The sequence below is a fragment of the Platalea leucorodia genome (genome assembly GCF_965183815.1).
Source record: "Platalea leucorodia genome assembly, chromosome: 6".
Lineage (NCBI taxonomy): Eukaryota > Metazoa > Chordata > Aves > Pelecaniformes > Threskiornithidae > Platalea > Platalea leucorodia.
The window spans coordinates 60,013,914-60,035,858 of NC_138828.1; the positions used below are offsets into that span (position 1 = coordinate 60,013,914).

General features: G+C 40.8%; 1 protein-coding gene across 1 annotated transcript in view; it reads right to left on the reverse strand.

The window, feature by feature from the left end:
* The window catches only part of LIMCH1 (LIM and calponin homology domains 1), a gene marked incomplete at its 5' end in the record, with an annotated part of 185,854 nt that overhangs the window by 45,063 nt on the left and 118,846 nt on the right, over positions 1 to 21,945 (reverse strand). The window contains 10 exons of the mRNA XM_082316561.1: positions 1,763 to 1,798; positions 2,733 to 2,981; positions 3,970 to 4,203; positions 4,771 to 5,094; positions 5,808 to 6,152; positions 7,474 to 7,728; positions 9,009 to 9,299; positions 14,760 to 15,032; positions 15,706 to 15,955; positions 20,340 to 20,535. Of these exons, the coding sequence (XP_082172687.1) occupies positions 1,763 to 1,798; positions 2,733 to 2,981; positions 3,970 to 4,203; positions 4,771 to 5,094; positions 5,808 to 6,152; positions 7,474 to 7,728; positions 9,009 to 9,299; positions 14,760 to 15,032; positions 15,706 to 15,955; positions 20,340 to 20,535 (2,453 nt within the window). The remainder of the gene's footprint in view (positions 1 to 1,762; positions 1,799 to 2,732; positions 2,982 to 3,969; positions 4,204 to 4,770; positions 5,095 to 5,807; positions 6,153 to 7,473; positions 7,729 to 9,008; positions 9,300 to 14,759; positions 15,033 to 15,705; positions 15,956 to 20,339; positions 20,536 to 21,945) is intronic.

Consider the following 21,945-nt stretch of genomic DNA (forward strand, 5'->3'; position numbering starts at 1 on the left):
CACTGAAGGGAACTTTGTCAGTCTAATAAAGGAGTTTCTAGTTTTGCTGCTGGAATAAACAGCATCTAGTCTAAGACTGAATTCAAGTTACAGAGTTTTTAAAGGAGATTTGACAAACATTTTGGAAGCATTTTAAATGTCAGTTCAATTTATTTTTCCTACTTGAGAGCCAAATTTTATTAGATTCTTCATAAGTACTTTGGTCTTCAGAAGGAAAAAACACAATCTTATGTTTATAAGAACTTAAAAGACAGTTTAGGAAAATAGTTGCTCAAACTGTGGCACATCTGGAAAGGATGACAATGAGGCTTAAACATTTATTGTTTTGCCTTTTAAACCAAAATCAGAATCAATGTGGAATAAACAATATGATTTATTAATCTTTGCTACTCTCACATTATACAACCAAACGCATTGCAATGCCTCTTTGAAGGCATCTCCATGTACCTTCTCTCATGTTTGCATTTAATACAGACATGCAAAAATGTGGGAAAACACAAATGAACCAATCAGTCAGATAGGTAGGCTTTCTGAAATGGCAGGGAAGTCTCCATTGTTACATGTAACACCCCTGTGTTGTTAGGCTCTTTTTATCTCATCTCTTCACTTGATTGAACAGATTTCTGCTACTTGAAAATGATCACATTTACTCTGTGGTCAGAGGACACAGGCTTTGCTCAGCATTAAGGTATTACAGATCTTGTAAAGAATATTCAGTCCATGATTCTAGCTTTTATCATTAGAGAAAAGGGTGAAAAATTATATATGAGTCTCTGTATATACTTGTTACAAAAAACCCCTTCATGCTGTTTCTAGTTTGTGATTTAATCTGGGAGACAGAGAAGGTCATGCGCATTTCTGTGAACAGAAGGATATTAAGGATATTATTATGTGGGTAGTTCCCAACTATTTCTTTGCTTTTAAATGCCTGCACTTTGTAAGAATAGCCAATACTTTCACAGAGCTTTCTAAATGACATTGCATACTATTCTGATCTACAGTTTACATGCATACACACACAATTAAAATATGTTTGAGTGCAATAAATGTCACAGTCCTACTCCTTCTGCCAAAAGTAAAGCATCGAAGTGAAGAGCTTAAAAAAATGAAGTTTAGTAACCTTATTAAATTAAACCCAACCTGGAAGGAATTCAAGAGTACGTTTTTAAAAGTCAATAAAGGAATAGCTGAAGATACATTTTCCTGGTAATTATTCTAAAGATCACAATGTATTTCATTTTACTTTGGGATTTCTGTTTTCTTCCTGTACAGGTCATACTTCATTTTTTTGCTCAACACCCAGCCCAGATTCAAACCAACTCACTTCACCTGTAGCTGATTAGAGGCAATGGAAATTCAGAAGAAAAAGAAGAGAAAAGAAGAGAAAAGAAGAGAAAAGAAGAGAAAAGAAGAGAAAAGAAGAGAAAAGAAGAGAAAAGAAGAGAGAAGAGAAGAGAAGAGAAGAAAAAAGAAAAGAAAAAATAAAAGAAAAGAAAAGAAAAGAAAAGGATACAATACTTTAAGCAACAGCTGGACATTAGTGTTACGCTCAGTTTTTATGGGCTTTTATATAAAAATTATTTTTAGCTGCAATGTAAGCCATAGTGCATTCCATTTTTCAGCGCTTTTCTGAAAAATTTATTTGCTGGAACACTGCAAAATAATAATGAGGCATCAACTGCATTTTAAATTAGTAGAAAGACGGGAAAGCATGCAGTGTAAGTTGTTTAAAATAGAATCTTGTGAACACAAGACAACTTACTCTGCGTCATCAGACACAGCAGTTCTGGGGCCGAATCTACAAGACCAAATATAATATTAGAGCGTTGATAAATACATTAAGTAGTAATTGCAACTGGACCCATACCATTTGGGTAACTGTCACTTGACCATCCAACCTGTACTAGTAAAGCTGACCAAAAAAGAACCATACTGTTAAGGGATTATGTAGTCAGCAAACAAGACTTACCTAACCATCTGGAGATCAAACTACGTAAGAACACCACCCATCCCTCCCTGACCATATACTAATGCCCCCATTATAAAAATCTGCTGAAGTATACCTAAAATGGGTGTAGAAAATAGTTATTGAAAATAGACAATATATTAACATTTACATTAAGTGCCACACATGCAATGAATGGAGACAAAACTTAACAGTTACATTGCACAGCAGTGCTCAGAATCACCACTACTGAAGCACGGAAGAGACAAATATTATAGGCAGAAAGTGAGTCACAGGATTTCCTTTGTTGTTTTTTTTTTTTTTTGGGGTGGGGGTAGCTGAAAAAAGGTACCAGTAATACACAAGTCAGTGTCATTCACTAAAGTGACAGTCTTGTTTATAGCCATGCAAACCACATATTTGTATCTGGGATTTATCATAAATGAACATCAAGTACAAAAGTCGACACTGCAACATTTTCTAACCATGGAGAAGCAAGATACACATCTCTAAAAGAGCAGAGTCCAGTTGAACCTCTGTTATTCATAAACCTTTTTTGCAACTCAACAATACACTGTAATCAAATATTTCCTTTCAATTAGCTTTCATTTCAATATTTCAAAAGAAAATACATCACACAACTATTCCGTTTGTTTCTAAAAAGTGTATTACGGACATACAGTACTTTAGTCTGGACTGGAAACACACCAGGCAATGCACAATCTGAATTTTGAAGTGTGCACACAGGGGCATACAAGCTGCGTGATTCACACCATAGAGAGCTCACGTTTGCAGATGCTCATCCTTGGATGACAATGTTTCCACTTTGTTTTCCTCAGGAACCTCCTGAAGCTTAGGTGTTTGATCAAGGTGGACTTCATTAAGGCTACCTTCACCCACTTGGGCAGTACAAATAGTATCATCTTGTCCTGCAGGAGGGAGATTGCATTTTTCCTGCCCTTGCTGTTGTTCTTGCGGTGGTTGTATTACAGCTTTTCCAGAGTTATTAATGCAGACTTGTGGACATGTTTCAGGCCTGAGTGAGCCAAATGCAGCAGCGCAAAGAGACATATTAGGCAACATTTGAAAAATAACATATACATAATGAAAAGTGTAACTGCAAGTTAACAAAAAAAACCCCCACAAACCCAAATAGCCGATAGGTAACAAGCTAAGTGAGGCAGGTGCACAAAACAACTTTAATAGAGTCAAATGCTTGTACTTCTATTCCTCTAAGTCAGAAACACAAACTGTCCCAGACACTGCCAAAGATTTAAGTATTAAGTACATATTTTAACTAAGCTATTCAACTTAAGGTCTTCTCAACACCAAACCACTGTTCAATTCTATGGCAGATGGCAGTTTTTCTTCTCCTGGCTGAGCTGTACACCAGTTTTTCATCTGTGTATGCACAGGCGCAATGCATATCCTTCTCCTCATGTGCTTTGAAGAGGCTGATGAAAAAGAACCTTTCCACTCCTGCTTGCATGTGGCTCAACCAGCCAACAATAACTCTGTTCAAAGGCTTAATCCACCAACTTCCCCACATAGCCTCATGCATCTGAACAAAGGTGCTTAGAAAGACACCGAGCATTATCAGGAGGGATCTCAGGATCTCTAGATTTCCTGTTTGGAAGTCACTGGCACCAGCTAAGCCACAGACAAGCATCTAACCTACCATATCCAGCACCTCTATTTCTAGCTGGAAACAGCTGTAATGATCAGCTAGTATTTAACCAGAAACCTCTGCAAATGTAACACAATCTTGCTATGCATATCCATTTCCACACGCTGTTAGAATTTTGCAGCTGGTAGAGCTCTGCTCTGAGTCTTTACAGCACTCTACCAAAAGGGCCAGAAACCCTGCCCTGCCTTCTTTTGAGCAGAAAGAGTTGGCACAGAATCGAGGACAAGTATGGAAGAAACTGCTGCTGGGCCAACAGCAACTCTTCCAGATCAAGAGATCTTGACAAACAGCCCACAGGGCCAGTGGCAAGGGAAAGAGAGAATCACAACTTTCTTACCTTGTAGTTTTCTTCTCAGGTTCTCTAGCTGTGCCCTGCTTATTCTGCTGCTTTGAAAATGGCATGGGAAGGAACTGCTTAACACTGGGCCCAGGCTGTTTTAGGAAAGCTCCAGTTCTTCTGGCCAACATGTCATCCCTTTGTGGGTCTGGAAATTTCACTTTGTTTTCTGTTCCACTGCTCTGCTGCTGAGGGATTTCAAGCTGTTCTTGGCTCTCTTCTCGTGTGACAGTACTGCTCAGAGAGACAAGTGACACCGTTCCATGATAACGCTCACTTGTGCAGCCCAAAGGCAAGCAGCTGCCGAGGCAACGTGGGGTACTGTTACTCAAAACACAGTTGCAGAGTGATGGACAACTAGACATCTTTAGCTACAGCGCACGGAGTGAGAGCAAGAAGAGCAATGTTGAATGCCACACTTATGTAGGTGATACGTTAGAAGTTGGGGATTGCATAAAAACGTATGCGGGGAATTATTCACTTGGAAGCTGGCATAAAAGTCTGGACAAAGCACCACGGATTGCAAAAGAAATCCCCCCAAAAGATGAAAGACTGTTTCCATGCTGAACAGCAATTAACAACTGAAGTACTTAAATATTATTAAAGAAAACAGACTGTTTTATGTTCATAGGATACATTCTTGTAAGTAATTTCATAAAACAGAAGACATGCCATGATGAATGAGTAAAACACATCTTTAAAGGCCGTGTGAAGAATGGAACAACATTGCTGACTGATCCAAGCTAACACCACACACAAACCAGGCATGAGGCTCAGGGGGATACGTTTCTGTTCTCTGACCTTTCTGCTTCCCGTGGAGTCTTCAAATCCTTCTCATGAGCTACTGCCTCCCCTTGCCGCTGCTGCAGCAGATGAGGAGCTACTGACGGGGCAGGACAATGTATGGGAACGGGGCTAGTAGTACGCCTCTGAAAAGTTCCCATCCTTCTAACCAACATATCATCTCTCTCAATGTCTGGTAAATGCCCAAAGCACTCTTCCTCGGTGCTTTCTTGCTGCTTGTTCAAATCGCACAGGGTTTGTTTCTCAGAGACGATGCCAAAAGCTGGGACAGGTGATAGCATTCTCCTGCAAGAGTCATCTGTACCTGACTTGGCTGCCTCACTAGTGATGTGATCGAGAGGAGGGGTGAGATAGACAAAACATTCTCAGGTCAAGTGAAAGGTAAGAAAAGGAGTCCTCCAAGTCAGTTTGCAAATGTTTTATAAACACACAAACTTAACTGAACGAATTGCTTGCTAAAAGCATTCATTAAAAATTCTTGCCATAGCCACAGACTAAGAGATTAAAGAAAAGCCAAATAAATGTAAGCTCTGTTAATATGTTAACTTCCCAGAGCTGTAAATTCTCCTCCAGATAAATGCCAGAAACACAGCGCACCAATACACCTTGGCTTCAGCACTACATCTTCAAAAAGAAAGTAAATCCATTAGGTTTGAAGAAAGCATTTTTTGAACATCAGTAAGGCCAGCAAGCTGAAGGACAAATTCCTACAGCGCTGAAAGCAGGCAGAGCAAAGCCGCTGGAATTCAAGAAGCAGAGAAAGCTTGAACGACAGCTCAGACTCTGAGATACCGGTGATTTCACGGCTCATCAGAAATTCTGAGGCAAGCTCTCAGTAGACCTTTGCACAGCGTTGTTTTGCGCAACCCTAAACATGTTAAGATACCGTGAAGGTGTCAGATGGCTTCTGAACAAGGCCGTGCGCGTAAACAGCTCTTAGGTCTATGCTGCAGTCCACCCCCATGCAGATCAGCATCTGGCAAGAACAGGTCTCATTTCCAGCTCAGCAGCGCTTCCTAAGCCACACCAAATACCTGGACCCATTCTGTGGCTTAGATACTTCATCGCTGTGTTCAGCAAACCTGAGACTGCCAGCAGTGGTTGAAGGAGAGCTTTCAACACCAGAGTGACTCTCCACACCGTCTTTCTTGCTTTTCTCTTCTGTTCCACTCTTGGATGAAGCTCTGCCAATAACAAGCTTGTCCCATTTCTGTTGATCAATCTCAGTTACTGGCCCAAAATGCACAAACTTCTGCTTGGGGTTGCCAGCCTTTTTGTTTGCTCTGGCTTTGCGGACAGCAAAATCATCACGGGCTGCTGCTTTCACTGTGATTTCAGCTGGTAGCAGAGTGTCACTGGGACATTTGAAATCTTCTTCACTAGTATGAATGAGGAATAAAAGAATTGCCCCCAAATGAGACCCCAGAATAAAGCAAATTAAATGCTCCTAAGGTTTTGGAGGGTTTTTATTTTAAAATTCAAGGACACAGGTACAAAAAGCTGTGGTATACCAAGGCCCAAATGGCAGATAAAATCTGAAAATATGGCAGACCTGTTGGGGAAACTCTGGGAGCACATCCATGGAAGCCCTTCCTTAGGGGAAGGAACGTAGCATACGGCCCATTCCAGACTCAGTTCTTCACCCTAACACAGCCATAGTTCCCTTATCTGCTCACACAGACCTGGGCCATGCGTTACATGGAACTGCGCAAGCACCAGCACACCCACCTTCTCACGGGGGAGTTCCAGTGGCGTGAGAGCACCAGAAAGGGCAATTCACTTATCCTGAACCAGAGGGACTGAATCTTGATTTTAATAAATCACCTCAAAAGTAATGGAGAGAGTACTAATATCTTTGAGACGAAAAATGATTGAGTTTTGATGGTTTGTATTAGAGCTAAAATTACACACAGTGACCACATTGTTAGAAGAATGCCTGAACAGATGGCCACGTTTAATTGGAAAATGGCATGCGTGTAAACAGGAAGACTAGGAGTTGTTATCCTTTCCTACTGGAGTCACAAATCACCTGCATACGTTATAGCCCACTCCCATAGGGAAATAGCTTAGAATAACTGCTTTATACCGGTTCCCTTTGTGGAGGTTTAGTTTACAATAAGAGCATGTCTACACCATAAGATGGGGCTCCTGAAACTCCTACTGTGGTGACAAACAGTGCTGGTGTATTTACTCAGCACTGGAGTACACTGCCATGCAGATATATTAGCTCAGGTCTCAAAAGCAGTATAGCCACATTAATGCAAAGAGATGCTGATCCTCAGTTAATACCCCCAAGGTATAACGCTCCAAGATCCTGAAGACAGTTTGGTTAGCAGCAGCACAGTGCTACTGAGTTGGTGGTGCCACATGGACCTTTGCGCTATTCACCTTAGAGCAGCTTCAAAGCAGGTCGATCCACAAGACAAGAGGGACCTTCCTAATATGACATTAAGAATGTCTACTGGGGGAGTGACCGTGAAACTACTATAGTAGTTCTAAACGATGGACACACGTTCACTTCATGATAGGTAGAGAGCATCCCTGTACAGATTTTGGATGATTCCTGAAAATTTAAACGGGTGAGGACTGGTTGTCATCAAGGCATTCTTCAAGTTTAAAACCACAAGCACACAGAGTGGATTTCGACATACTCAACATGCTTCCTAGGGTGCCAATCCTGTCCATAGGCAGAAACCGTACCTGGGCTCCCCTGACAGTTTCAATCTTTTCCAGGTCTCCAGATCTGCTTTTGTTATAGAGGCATTCACAAAAATCACATCTTCTCGTAGCTGAGGAAGGGTACTTTGAGATTTCCGTTTAGCCAAATCATCTCTCTCAGTATCAGCCACTTTCACCTGCTGTTCCTCCTCTGACTCGGTCTTCTCAGTTTGCAGAAGTGGGTTCTCTTTGCTTGTCACTGTTTGCTTTGCTGATGCCATGTGCACCCGTCTTCTTCTAATTTAATGCACATTCAAGTTCAGCAAGAAAAGATATTTTGAGGGAGCAATGATAAATCAGTGTCAATAGAAGAGTTTCAGACCACAAGAAGATAAAACTGAATTTATAAGCAGATTAATTTTAAATTAATTTTAGGAAGTAAATATGGAATCATTTGAAGTTGAAACTTCTCATCTATGCTACCCCGCTCAGGCATTACTGAGACCACTTCATCATATGACTTCTACTCCTAGCTCAAGCAAGAAAAATCTTTTAAGTTAGTACTGTATTCAGCATTTCTGCAATAAGCTGTCTTGTAAATAGTTACAAATCTCTCATTTTCATATTATTAGCAAAGTGAATTCAAGTTTTGCTTGCAAACATACTACAGAATTTCTTTGATCTTAGAGCCATGTCAATAGCATTAGAATATTAAAATTTGGTTGTGTGCTCTTCAAATGCCCTGCCAAACTAGTAATTAGAAAATGTTTATATAATCACATTACCAGCAGCTGAAAGGCACATTTTGCATTACTGAAAAGAGCTACTGGATATTAAGAGAAGTTTTCCGAATGTATCCGTTAGTACAGTTAAGGCCCACTATAATGTGTACATAGTGGTTTTATCTAAGATCACTTCTCTTTGCACAAATAAAACAAATAAATATACTTTTTTCCTGAAGATATGTGCCTAGCAGACATGCATGTTCAGCAGCTTCTTAAAGGTCTGTATCACTGAACTGAAGACAGAAGAGATTTTCTAGGCTGAAACCTTGTAAGCCATGCTCCATTTCCAAAAACAATGCTATATAAAAAACATTAGGACTATGTGCAACACAATTCAGTGCACTATAGCAGGTATGTATATTCAGTGCATTAACTAAAGACTAAGTCCATGTTTTCTGCAGGGTATTAAAAGAATGGCATTGCATTAAAAAAAAAGAAAAGCCTCCAAAAATGTGCATTGAAAATGCTCAGCAAAAGAGCTGAGATGCAGAATATATCTTCTAAGTTTATCCTCCACTACTCATGCTCATGAGCTGTCTCATGAGCTTAGGTAACAAAAGTGTCTAGTCTTTGTTATTTACACTCAGTCAATTTAAGCTCCTGGTCCTAATACTCTAACAAAAAATTACAGTAAGTAATCTACATCTCTCTTTTTGTTCACTTTATGATAAACCATTTGCATTTACTTCGCCCTGTAAGTTTTTTGTAGCCAAGACAGCTTTAGTCCTACACAGCAATAAGCCATGTGAAATTAAGCATTATAATAGAAAGAAAAAGACCATGAGTGCACACCTTGCATGTTCCTGCTTTTCCATCTGCAATGGCTTTTTAACGTCTTCCAGTTTACCTTTATCTTTACTTGTATAGGGTCCAATTAAAAAGGAGTTAAATGGAACTGTGTGTTTGGGTTGATTCATTCTGGCTCTCCGGGTGGCAAAGTCATCCTTTTCTAAATCAGGAACTCTGCTGGCTGCTTCATCTTCTGAACCAGAATCCTTCCCTTGGTAATGTATCATGAAGGGGTTGTCCCTGCGAAGGATGATGTCTGGGGTGCTTCCGTTGTCTTCACATGTTGGTTTTTTACTGACACAGAGCAAAATTAAAGAAAGCTCTTGATGCACCAGGGGAGGAGAAGGGAGTGGCAGCACTCATCTCCAGGTCATAAAGCAAGCACAGTTAATCAAGTATGTTCCACACTGCTGTTAGATTGGGCAAAGCCTTGTTATAAATAAGACTTATCATACACAGGTAACAAATCTGTAAGGACTTCACACAGAACATCAGTAGCGTTGGATCTTTAGTTATTTTAGCTATAGCTAGAAGAACCAGTAAGAACTACCTTAACATACTAGACGCAGTGAATGTAGTACTGTAAATGGCAGTATTGAACTTCTTGAACACTTCAAACAAAGAAAGAGATTTGATGCAAATACCTGATCCTTGGCCAACATTGCTGAATCCTGAAACACCAGATATCTGGCACTTTTTCTTAATGGCTCTATTTTTTTTTTAAGACCTGAGTAATCACTGAGGGTGCTTGCCCTAATATTCTTAACTGCTTTTCTTCTCACACACATCTGTGCTTGATTCTTTCCCTGACTAACCTTCCCTTTCCCCCAGAATAAGCCCTCTACGCCAATGCTGACATACAGTAGCCACAATGATAGCACCAGTATGCCAATGATACTGGCATGCTGGAACACTCTGCCATCTGCCTTGGTCAGAAACGAGACTGATACCAACACAGCCTTGTTGTTACTGAAGATTACGACAATAAAGACCCTTGACAGCTGGTACCCAGAAAGATTAAGCTTATTGTAACCTGTAATGGTCAATACTCTTAAGCAAACTGAAAAGACAGATGGCAAGAGCTATACGACTCTCCCACTTAAAAATCAAATTGTATTTATTGGTATTTTAGAAATTTGGATATCAAGTAGTAGACTGTTCCATGCAGTACTTTTGTAGACTGCAAGTATCTTGCATTTACTCTTTCATATAGCACACTTTGCTACACAAAGGGAAAAAGAAGGTATCACAAAGGATTAAACAGAGTGACAGTAAGAAAGCAAATCTAAAGAGCTCAGGGGTTGCTTTGAGTTTCTCTTTTATTTAAGAAAACAGTAGTGCTATAATTAGCTGCTTTTCTAAAACATTTTAAAGCCCTGCAAGCCCACTATACATGCCACTTATTTTACGGCCCCAGCTGCCCTGTCAAGGTACTGTTCAACAAAGTTGCCGGAGAAAGTTATGGGGAAGCCGTAAACCATCCCAGACAGGCCAGCCTGGCTCAGGCCTCGGAGTGCAGAGGAGCAATACAGAACTGCCTGCCTTTGCCTTGTTACACTGCAACGCACAGGATCCCCCATTACTGATGCGGAGAGCATGCTCTCAAATTAGCCAAAGGCAATTTCTTCCTTAGATCTCGCTGAAGGATCCAGATTTCATTTAAGGCAATAGACATCACTGGCAGATGGTGCTCCAAAGGGAGCTGCTGCCCCTCTCCCTCATGAGCATCTCTGTTCACAACATCTTCAGAAACAGCTGGAACAGACGGCTCTGAGCTGCTGTATGCTTTGCAGTGCTCCACGTTTCTAGTCCTCCATCAGCAAGTATTGTCCTATCCCTAAGCTTCCACTCATAACAACAATTTCTACTCTTTCTTCCCTAAATTAATATGGTAAAAAGTTTACTGAGGATGTTAACTCTTGTACATACCAAAATCAACAGGCCTACAAGGTCATCTTCGGGTTCAGATTTCACTGCTGAACAGGCATATTACATCACTCAATTCTAAATCGCAGGTTGTCAATACACTAGTGTAATTTGCCCAAATTCAACTGGCTTTTTAAACCTGCAATACCGTAAGTTCAAGATGACCACCAGGGAAAGAGTCTGATTTTCCATTTATGGTTTCCTAAGACATCTTTTGTTTCCCCAGTACGAGAATTTGTCAACTTTAGAGAAAATATACTGATCTAAAGTAGATACATGGTGCCTAACATTTTAGGCACAAAGGAGAACAGTTACCTAAAAGTCATATACACTGGAACTTGCTCTCCCAAATAAGCCAGGGTACATATGATTAACTTCTTTTTTTTTTTTTAATCAGACTTTCCTAGTGGTACCATTACCCTTTTTTGAAATCTAATGATTTGGAAATAATATTCAGAATCCTGGACATAAAGGGCATGTATAAAATCACATAATACTCCATTAAATCTTCTTTATATTTACTTCTTAAATGAAAATCAATAAGATGAGTATTTATTCAGCTGGTTAGGTTGGGAGTATTGTTTTATGTTTTTGGTTTTTAAGAGCTATGTATAACAAAGTGATTATTCAGTAAAAAATACTGGATTTTTCAGTCTCCTGTCCACCAATGCTACTGAAGCTTGAGAACATCAAATGTAGCATTTCTGAGAAGGGTGTTTCTGGCAACAAAAAAATATGGAGTTATAATATATTCAAAAGAATAACTATGAGTCATTGTAATGAATAACCGAAGAACTTACAGGTTTTAGTATGTAAGTAGACTTCAGCAATCAGTTTCTAGGTTAAGAATATTTTCCATTCATTTACATTTTGTTTTTAATGGAATCAGAGATTAGCTATGACATTTTGGGGTCTCCTGAATCAGTTTATGAGGTCTCAAAAGTACTTTTTAAGGTCACTTCACCACAGAGATAGCCAAGACTGTAGATTTGAAGCTTGCAATGGATCAGAATTCCCTGCAGATTTGCAAATCACTCTTGCATGCCCAGCACCAGGCCTTGCAGAAACAACACACAGGTCCATGCTGGTACAGCAGGTGCTTCCAAAGTGTCAGACCATGGGCGTTCGCACTCTCTGAAGCAGAGTCTCGTACAGATTTGTGGATCCTTCTATTGCATTTCAGAACAACAAAAGGGTTTTGCATACTTATGCACTGTCAAGATAACAGTCCACGTCCCTTTTGCAACGAACATGCCAAGAATTCTTCATTTGCTCATGTTTCTTTCTTACCCTCCCCTCTCCATGATTTATTAGAACAGACTTAATTCTCCTCCTCTTTTTAGGGAGTCTCCATGAATGTGATCCTTATCTTTCAGATACAATAGTGTAAATAAGAGACAGATGCAGACAACAAGCAAGCAAGGAGGATCACATATCAATAAAACAACGTGCTATACAGAGACAATATACTCCTTTGGGAAGGGGGAATGCTTTTTGGCATGCATTTGTATAGCATCTAGTTCAACGGAGTCCTTTCCTAGAACATGTCACAGCAATGGAGATAAGTACTTAGATTCCAAGCAAAAAATGCATTTGCATACAAGTTCAAATCCTTCCTGTGCCAGACCCAGAAAGGTCCCCAACTGAGTTTCAGCTTTAGGAACAATTAGATGCCTTGTAGAACTCAAAGTCACAGTGGGTGTCCTCCAGGGGTCAAAATGTTGAGAGGAAACTGCCTGTGAACAACTCAGAGCAAGTGGAAGATGACTGACAAGCTCAAGTTTAAAAAAAAAAAAAAAAAAAAAAAAGAGAGAGGCTGGCATCATAGAAAGATGATGGAGTAAGAGGGGCAAGAGAAAAAAAAAAAGATCAGAATACAGAAACAAGAGAGACTGAGAATTGCTCAGTGCCATTAGTGCACCGAAATTTGAATTTGATGCCAAGAAGAGTAAGTTGAGAAGTTCGAAGAACAGGGAATGAGAATGAGACATTAAGAGCTGATCAAATGCTCCCCTGTATCCTAAAGTGTCACCGCTGAACTATTCCCTTCTCCTCACTCACTATTCTTCCACTTACACATACAAATATTTTTCCTTAACAGACCTCTGACCTCAGTGCCTTTTCTGCTGTGCCTTCCTACAATTCCCAGGAACAGGCTCCTACTTCGCTATCATGAAGCTTGGTCTACAAAGCTCTGCTCTTTGACCCTCAGCTGGGGCAGAAAACCAGCAGCTCCTCCTTCTTCCAGCTGCCAAATTCCAGGAGTTGCTTCTGCTGAGAGCAAGGAGGGAAAATGGCTTTTTATCTCTGTTCCCTTCTCCTTCAGCCGTGTCAGGACAAGACAGTCCAAGGAAAGAGGACCCGATTTCATGCCAAAGAACCACACATTTGATTCACTTGTGCTTCTTTTGTGGAGATCAAGGCAGCAGATCAAGCACTGGGTTGGAAAGGGGACTCTCAGATAACATGGTGAGCATCCTCCAAATGCAAACAGTGCTATTTGTTGTGCACAGCACTGCTAAACCCAAGCTATTACTATGTTTTACTACATATTACTACGTTATTAACATCAATGCTACAGCCTTGGACTCAGAACAGGATTACACTAGTATCCTACTGGTTTATGGATTCCTGATCAACTACCACACTAACTCAGCCTGAAGGACTAATTTATGACTGATAGTTCCTCTTCGTTAGTATTTGGCTTTGTTAAAGTAGTACCTCACAACCACACACACTGGTTCATTACAACAACAGTGAAGCAAAGCTGAGAAGAGACAGCATATATACTGTGACTGACTTTTAACTACATATGGCACATCTGCATATGGCCGCAGACAAGCGTCACTGTACCTATAAACAGGCTGTATCACATAACAGCTGTACTTTTTACTACTACACTTCAAAGCCCAGACTGTAGACCAGCATCTGCTAAACCACTCACTGTCAGGATTTCACCCCACAATCCAGAATAAAACGTTTTAGACAGGAGGACATTTGGACACTTACCCTTTAACCAAACCATTTTGATCATTTTTAAGAGCCTAGTCTTCTGACATGTTGGTTAAAACTTGGCTTTGTGGGCCATCCCCATGAGAAAGAGAGATTTTTCATGAGGATCCGATAGCAGATGATGGAAAGGCATGGGCAGTGAGCCTAGCCATCATTCAGCTCTTTAGTTAAAGAACAGGAAATAACCAAATTGAACAACATCCAAAACTAAATAACACAGGTAATAAGTGAATAACTACTGATACTCCATGCCAAAGTCAGCCAAATTATGATTGCTGAACTACGCCTCCATGCTTTAACCGGTACGTGTGTTAACAAGCACTGCACTTTTATAGTTCCTGCCATTAAAAACAAATGCATCATTTATTAACACAGCTAAAAATATTAACCACCTAAAAAGTGTGGTTCAGTAAAATAAACCATCCCATCAGCAACAAGTAAAGTAAGTTTCTGAAACTTTTGCCTAAACAAGGCATTTTTAATGTATATTTATATGTATTTTTTATTAAATGCAAGAAAGCATTAGGTGCAAGGTGACAAGTAGTCTGTGTAGTAGTTTTCTTCGAGTCTGTTTACATTACACTGTAAGATGATACAATTTCTCAACACAAATGCAGTTAGCATCATACAACTCTGCAATCCACAGCTGCCACATCACAAGCCTTTTCAGACCAAGACCTTCACTAGCAATTGTGAGTGCTTAGCAGATTGGATTTTTGTTAGGAGAAGTGAAATCACAGCGGATCAAGGAAACCCACACTTCAGCCAATCCTAAAAATGTGAAGCGTGCACAATTTCCCACACCGTTGGGCTAACCTGCCATAGCGCTGGGCTGCTGACATGACCTTAATGCCAGCTTGTTCCAGTCTTCTTAACTTTCTGATCTCTTCTGCATCTTTCCCCTTGGGTGCTGATGTTTCTTTTGCACTACATGAAGGAGACCGGTCTATGGAGTTTCCTTCGTTTTGATTCAAACCTACTTGATTTTTAAGGGAGCTTGCCTCAGGAGCCATGGAGCCCACTTTCTCCTTTTCACCCAGTCCTGATGTTTCATTCTGTTCTTCTTCTATGGTTTCAGGGTGGGGTTTGCTATTGAATTATACAAGGTAGTTTAATGTATGCTGTGCCTGAAACATATACGCTTATTTATTATAAGCACATTTTGTTGATATCAAGATGCCAAAGGATATTCTGATGAATGATCCGGGAAGATAATTATGCTCTTTAATGCAAGTTGCTTCTCAGGCCAAATCAAAAGTGAAATATCAGTTGACAATACCAGCATGCAGAAACACATAGTCACAGCTATATAAACTGTACTGGTGCATAGAATACAACATACAAATAAATTGATTTTTAAAAAACACAGCAAAAATATTACCTGTTTTGATTGAATACATCAAATGTTACTTATAAGTATCATTTGTCAGCAAGTAACTGTCTTGAGAACTGAGACAGATCATCCAGAACATTTTTGTCCAGCCTTGGGTTTGAGTCAACACCCATGGTACTTATATTAACCAACATCTTGTCAAACACAAGCTATATATTGCATTGTATGGTTAATAATGACATCAAGACAAAGATTTTCCACTCATTGCTTTTCTACCACCTTCGCCAATTGCTACAAACAATTTATCAGTAAAGCAAGAGATTTACTGCAGCAGAAGGCGCTTCATACATCTTATGAAAAGAATGAAAACTAGGCAAATGTTAAAGCATCATCACTGAGGAAGGGAGAAGTTGGACAGGCCGGTCTTACCTGAAAGGTCTGTCTCCTAGCGGTGAAGTTGCTGTGCTCCAGCTCTTTCGGTACTCTTCTCGTTCAGCTTTCTTTTTCCGAAGTGGAGCGGGTACATAGAAAGTCTGATTGCTCTTGTTAGGGAGGTACTGGTTAAAAGGCACAGCTGATTTAGGTTCACCGTGTGAGGTCCGCCTTGCCAACATATCATCTTTTTTCACATCTGGCATCTTTCTGTGTGGCAGGTCAGTTTCCGAGTCACTTCCTCTCCCTAGTGAGGAAGGAAAAAAAAATCCCTCTTCTTTTCACTTTCATCCACGTTTTTTTTTTTTAATTATAAATCAGAGAAGCCACCACCAAAAAATTACATTTAGCAAGTGAGCACCAAAAAATGAGGCCACTTTTACCTGTATTTATATTTTAAAATCAGTCACTGAAGGTAGCAGCCATAATATCTACACAGACAGTAAACTTTTTTCCACCAACCCTTATTTTCTGCCCCTGAAAAACCTATCTTCAGCCACAGGTCACATCAAAAAACTCAGCGTTAGATTAAGCCAGACTTGCCAATCACACAGGACGGCTACAAAAGCCTACCTGACTAAAGCCCAAATGATTCCTAGTTGTACATATGGGTATGTTCGACCTGATTCACACTCTTGAACCTAGACTTACATGTCCATAGCACAAGCTCAAGCAAAAAAGGGCTGTATGCTGTGTATTTACAGAATGGCAGAATCTTCTAATTTTTATGGCAATTTGAATGCACACAGCATAACACACATAGCTTTGATCAAAATCTGAGAATAAGCATCAGCTGCTATAAACCAGAAGACTCAGATGGTCCCCCTCCAGTCTCATCGGTTTCCTGGTCAATCAGTCTAGCACATTACAAAATAGACAGAGAGACTTGATCCTCAGATGGAAAGGTGCAAGGAGAGAGGGAAGGGATCTCGGGATTTAGAGGTTAGATCAGTACAGCAAAGACTGAAGAATACTTGCTGGCGAAGAAAAGAAATATGGTGAGAGAGATAAATCAAGAGTTACAGAGAATAAGATGGGAGATCAACAGAGCTGAGGGACTACTTTATTTTGTTCAAATGAACTAAGCTTCCTGATATTTACGACCCATTTAAAACACAGAAACTTAGGCGAGACTTTTCCAACTTGAAAACAAAACTTCCAAATGGTAGGACAAATACCTTAAAGAGCATTTGCAGTGGAACTGCCGTCATAGCCATTTTGGAAGCCACTTCATAGACATTCACTAGATTCCCTGCACCATCATGAGCTTTTTTAAGTTATTCACAAAGAAAGTATGTAAATAGTTCTCTCCCAGCAGTGTAACATCACCACAGGCCCTGGTTTGATGAGTGAAATGGAGCATATTTAGCTGTTTCACCCACCAGCATTCAAATCTTCTCCCAGCTTTGGAGCGCTGGATGTCTCTGGCCCTTGGACCCTTTGCAACATTTGCATATGCAATAGCTTTTCCCCTCTTTGGGGTGAGGGGAAGCCACCCAGGTTGTGCCCGCTTGCTAATTCACCACGCTAGTAAATTACTAGCTAATTCACTGAGCCACCTAATGAACAACTGAAAACAACGAAGTCATAAAAATCACAAGTAGCTTGTGTATAATTCAAAGTGGGGGAAGGAAAAAGAGGTCTAAATATGCTAGGAATGTTATTTGCAAAGAGCTTTTGCAGCAGATTGAGTTATTCAATGTTTGCTTGGAGAGAGACGAAGAAGAGTGAAAGGGAACAGTAAGAAAAGACAAGACACAATGGAAATGAGCTAGTTAGACAAAAATCACAATGCACTTTTTGCCCGTAATCTTTTGCTTGAACAATTTTGGTTAAGAGCATATGATAACTAGCACCATGATTGGTAACCTAAGTCTACGTCTAAACAAAAAGTGGAGACATGACCACAGAATCATGGGTGTCTGAGGATAGCTGAGGTTTGAAGAGCTGTAATACCATTAGACTGAGCAGGGCCACAGAAGAGCTAAAAGAAAATGAAAAGATCCCTTACTGTTATTTGCTATTCTGTTTGCTCTTGACTTTGTTCTGGTGTTTATTTTTGTATCACATGAAAACCAGTCTTGAACCGGCAGACAGAAATGCTGGAATAGAAAACCACAGTAGCAGAGGAATTAGAACAGATTCCTCTCTCTCATTACTGATGCGCCTACCAGCATCCCCAAGTTGAGTACTTCAAAGACAAACAGCTGCTTTAATTATTCATATTTTACTTGTGAAATTATTTTCAGCTCAAATTTGCAAAAAAAGCACTTGAAGCCAAAGCACCAAATGGAAGACGCAGCCGTGCTCTACATTTATAATCTTAACTTTGTTGTTCCGCACTTCCAAGTAGAAGAAGCAGCAGCCAGTTTCCACAACCCGTAACAAGCAGTTATATACCACAGACACGCACAGATCCTTCATACAAGGACCCATGCACAACGGCCGGCCAAGCAGAGGATTTTATTCATTGCTGAGTACTTTAGCAACTCTACAGACAGGTTGGTCTGCAATTCTACGGTGTCTTAAACAAACTGTTCTGCTCTACCACTGGTTTTGTTTGCTTTTTGCCAAGGGTCTGCATAGGACATGAGAGCAGTTCCTAAACAGTGGGGCTAAGCACACATGGCATTCATAAAGGTAGTATTACTTATTGCTTCCACCTAAACTAATCATCACCTTAGGATCACTTAAATGATCTCCGTTCACTAATTTTTTTTCTAGGAGTGGAAGGAATCATAGTTTTATTTCGCTGTGATATTATTGGGTTTATAAAGCTCCTATCTGAATGGAGAGAGAAGTAATGCACACAGAACCTTTTCCTCCACTCAGCTTTACATATACATTATTTCTATAAAAAACTACATGCAGCTGAGTGAAACCCTGGCCTGCTGGGGCCACAGGAAGAGGTTCGACAGAAAAGAGGTCAGCCAAGCTACACCTCACCTGCAACTCTTGGAGGAGACAGCTGTGAAGTTATGGCAGCAGCAAGCAGGAAAATGGGACATATTAGAAAGGGCCGGCTGGACAAGTCACACGTGTGCACACAGCATCTGCATGCATCCTGGGTCTGGATATTGTTAAAGACTAATTTTTAAGAACTTTGTAAGCTTTGTAGGCTTGCATCTTATTTTGTGTTTGTTAGGGACTCAAGAATGTGACAAGATAGTATGTCTTAGCTGTGGCAAACTAACAACCATAAAACCTTACTAAAATCTGCTAATACAGCAGAAGTTGATAGGAAGCAGCTACAGGACATATGTAACTGGCTGCTCACCAGCTCCAAGTAGGCAGGGACACTGGACACTCCTTGAGCACCCAGGATGGAGCAACGCTCCTTGATTAGGATATGTGAGGTGTTCCTATTTGCCAACATCACGCTTTTGGCTCATTTGGGAAGGCAGAAAAATGTTTTGTAATGTGGAGACTGTGCTCTGTTAAGTGTCTGAGGGGGCATGAGGCTGTTTCAGGAAATCAGCCCCAGTAGCTGGTTCTGGATGGTCAACCAGCAACAGCCCAATACCACAGGCCACTCAAAACAGCAGAGCAGATCTTAGCCCTGCTTTCCCCACAGCTCTTTCATAATTCAGCTGTGATACCAGCTCTCCCTGCCAGCTTTTCAGTTTTAAGGAGTTCCCCATCACCTCAGGAAATCTCTAATGTGTCCGGTTATGATTAGCACCAGTTTCTTTCACACTGCCAAAAGCAGTATGAACATCTGGTTCCTACCAAAAAGTCTTTCTGCCTTTCCTTTTTTTATTAAATAAATTAAATGAGATTACTAAGGAGAAGTGATTCATGTGTGGAACATAATTTCATTTGATGATGAAGTCTGACGGATCAGTCCGTTCATCGGGAATGTAACCGTGCAGAGGGAGCCTCAAGCAAGCATCTTTTTGTTCTGAACCAGAATCCTGCTCACAACAGGTAACCTAAGTGCATGCTCCACACCTACCCCTAGCAAATCCTTCCTCATCCAGCACGCTGTGTTTACAAGCCTCTGGAAATCAGACAAGAAAGGCAGAGAAGCAGCACTCCTTCTGTAAGCCTAGAGCTGCATGTTCTCACTCAAAGCTGTACAAAGATGGCCAGAGCTCTGATGCCAGGAGCTATTAATTTACCCAATTTTCTAAATACCATGAAAACAAATACAACATTTGGTAAAATGGTGTACATCAGACTTCAAAACTCTGTCAAGTATCAGACATTTCTAAGATATTTCTGTCATTTATCTGCCCAGGGTTTACTTGGGCAAACAGTTTATTCACTTCAATATTTCCCTTGTTCCTGCACTTTTATTTCTTGCTCCAGCCTAGTTTATAACTTAAAATGAGTCTGCATAACATCCTCTTACACCGTAACCCAGAAAAGCACTCTTCCCATCATAAAATTACACTGCAGTGATGTAACTCATTTTCCAATGCTACGCTATCCTGAGACACACTTCAAGTAAGTTGTTGGCAAAGTCGCCTAAACCTCAGGGAGCACAAATCAGCATTCACAGGGAAGTTCTCCCACCAGATTAGCATGATTCAGAGGCTGTGTCCAGCTTCCGAATGGCACATTTGCTCCAGAAATGTTACTTATATGTCACAACGTTATGCATGTGCCGCACTGTGACCGGTACTTACCATCGCTGCTCCCTCTGAGCACTACATCTGGAGACGGTGTCTGCTGCGAGCGGGAGCCAAAGGAGTCCAGACTGTCAAAGGAATCATCTCTGCCGTGGCGAGGCGGGGAGAGGGAATCGCTGCGTTCAGAGTCCCAGCAGTCTATGTAGCCGCTGTCGCGAATGCTGCGCTTTGGGCTCTCGATATCCTCCGTTTCCTACATGGAAGTACAGCAGGTACCGCTTCATAAAGAAGCCACTGACATACCCGTGAGATCCATTACACATCAGAAAACAAAGCATCTTCCCAAATACTAAAAATCTCCTCCCCAAAAAAGGGTTTCCTTGCTTTCTACCCCTTCTCCCCTTCAAAACGAAAGTGCAAGCTTGCAATAAACCCCAATGTTATGCTGATTAAGAGGAAACCCCGATCGTTAGATTAATACGATGAACCGAGAAAAAGTTGCAATAGGCAAGTTAATAAACAGATCAAAACTGAAAGTAACCTGAAACTTGACTTGTCGTCCATAGTCCATAGCACAGGCAAAGGCACTACAATTTTAACATCGTGCCTGCATCAGGTTTAAGTCTGCTGCTTTCCAAAAGATCCCCCCCTCCCCTTGCCCATCTATTGTATCTGGCTGGGACACCAGCAGACAGCATTTGTTGTTGCTGCTTCAGCTCGGCAAAATAATGAAGCAGTGTGCCCCAGCCTCCCTCTACCTTGAAGAGAAATTCCTGTTATGAAAGAGGGATGTCTTTCTGAAGCAATCAGCAATGAAAAATATGCAAAATGCTTTTCCTGATGCCTCAGAAGAATTCAGTTGTGCTCTTTACTCTTTGCCAGCTCCTGGCTCTGGGGGATATGAAAGCACTTGTAGCTGACCCACATGTTCAGAGCAGGGAGAACAATGGTTGTCTTTGACAGCCCTGTGATTATAAATTCTTTCCAGTGCAAGCAGCACATACTAAAACACTGAAACTCCAGCAGAGGAAAAGGTCAATAGAAGCCATCCTCACCCTTGCATTATAATAAATCCCTTGTTTTAGAGAGCGTCTTAACATTAATTACAATCGCACAGGCTGAGAAAAAACAAAAATAACTACTTTTATGCAAAGATAAATCTGTTTTTTTCTCCCCAACAGTAAGTAAAGTCAGAGATGTGGGTGTCATTATCAGACTGACATTTTGTGACCCAAAGAGGCTGGAATGTGATTTTTTTACTTTTTCTTTTTTTTCCCCCAGAAGCATTTGAATATTAATTCCTAATTAAGACACAGCCCCTGCTTGCCACTAGCTGGAGCACAATGGCTATGTTGAGCACAGCTCCCGCTGTCCTTGACTGCTAAGCTTTTACCCGTTCCTAGCACCGCCAATGAGAAGATCAGTCAAGAACATCACAGTACGCTATGGTGGGCCACCTCCGCCAGAAAGCCGGTTTGCTGTAGAAGTGATGGAGGGAGGAGAGCCCTGCAGTAACGCACCAAAGCTTCCGCGCGGGAAAAGAGGGAGGCTCAAAGCGAGACAGAGAGATCAGACCCGACGTCCTGCGGGCTTTTCAGGAAGAAGGCTTAATTAGTGCCACTCACTATTACGCTGCCAAAATACCACATTAAGGGCAGCGGCA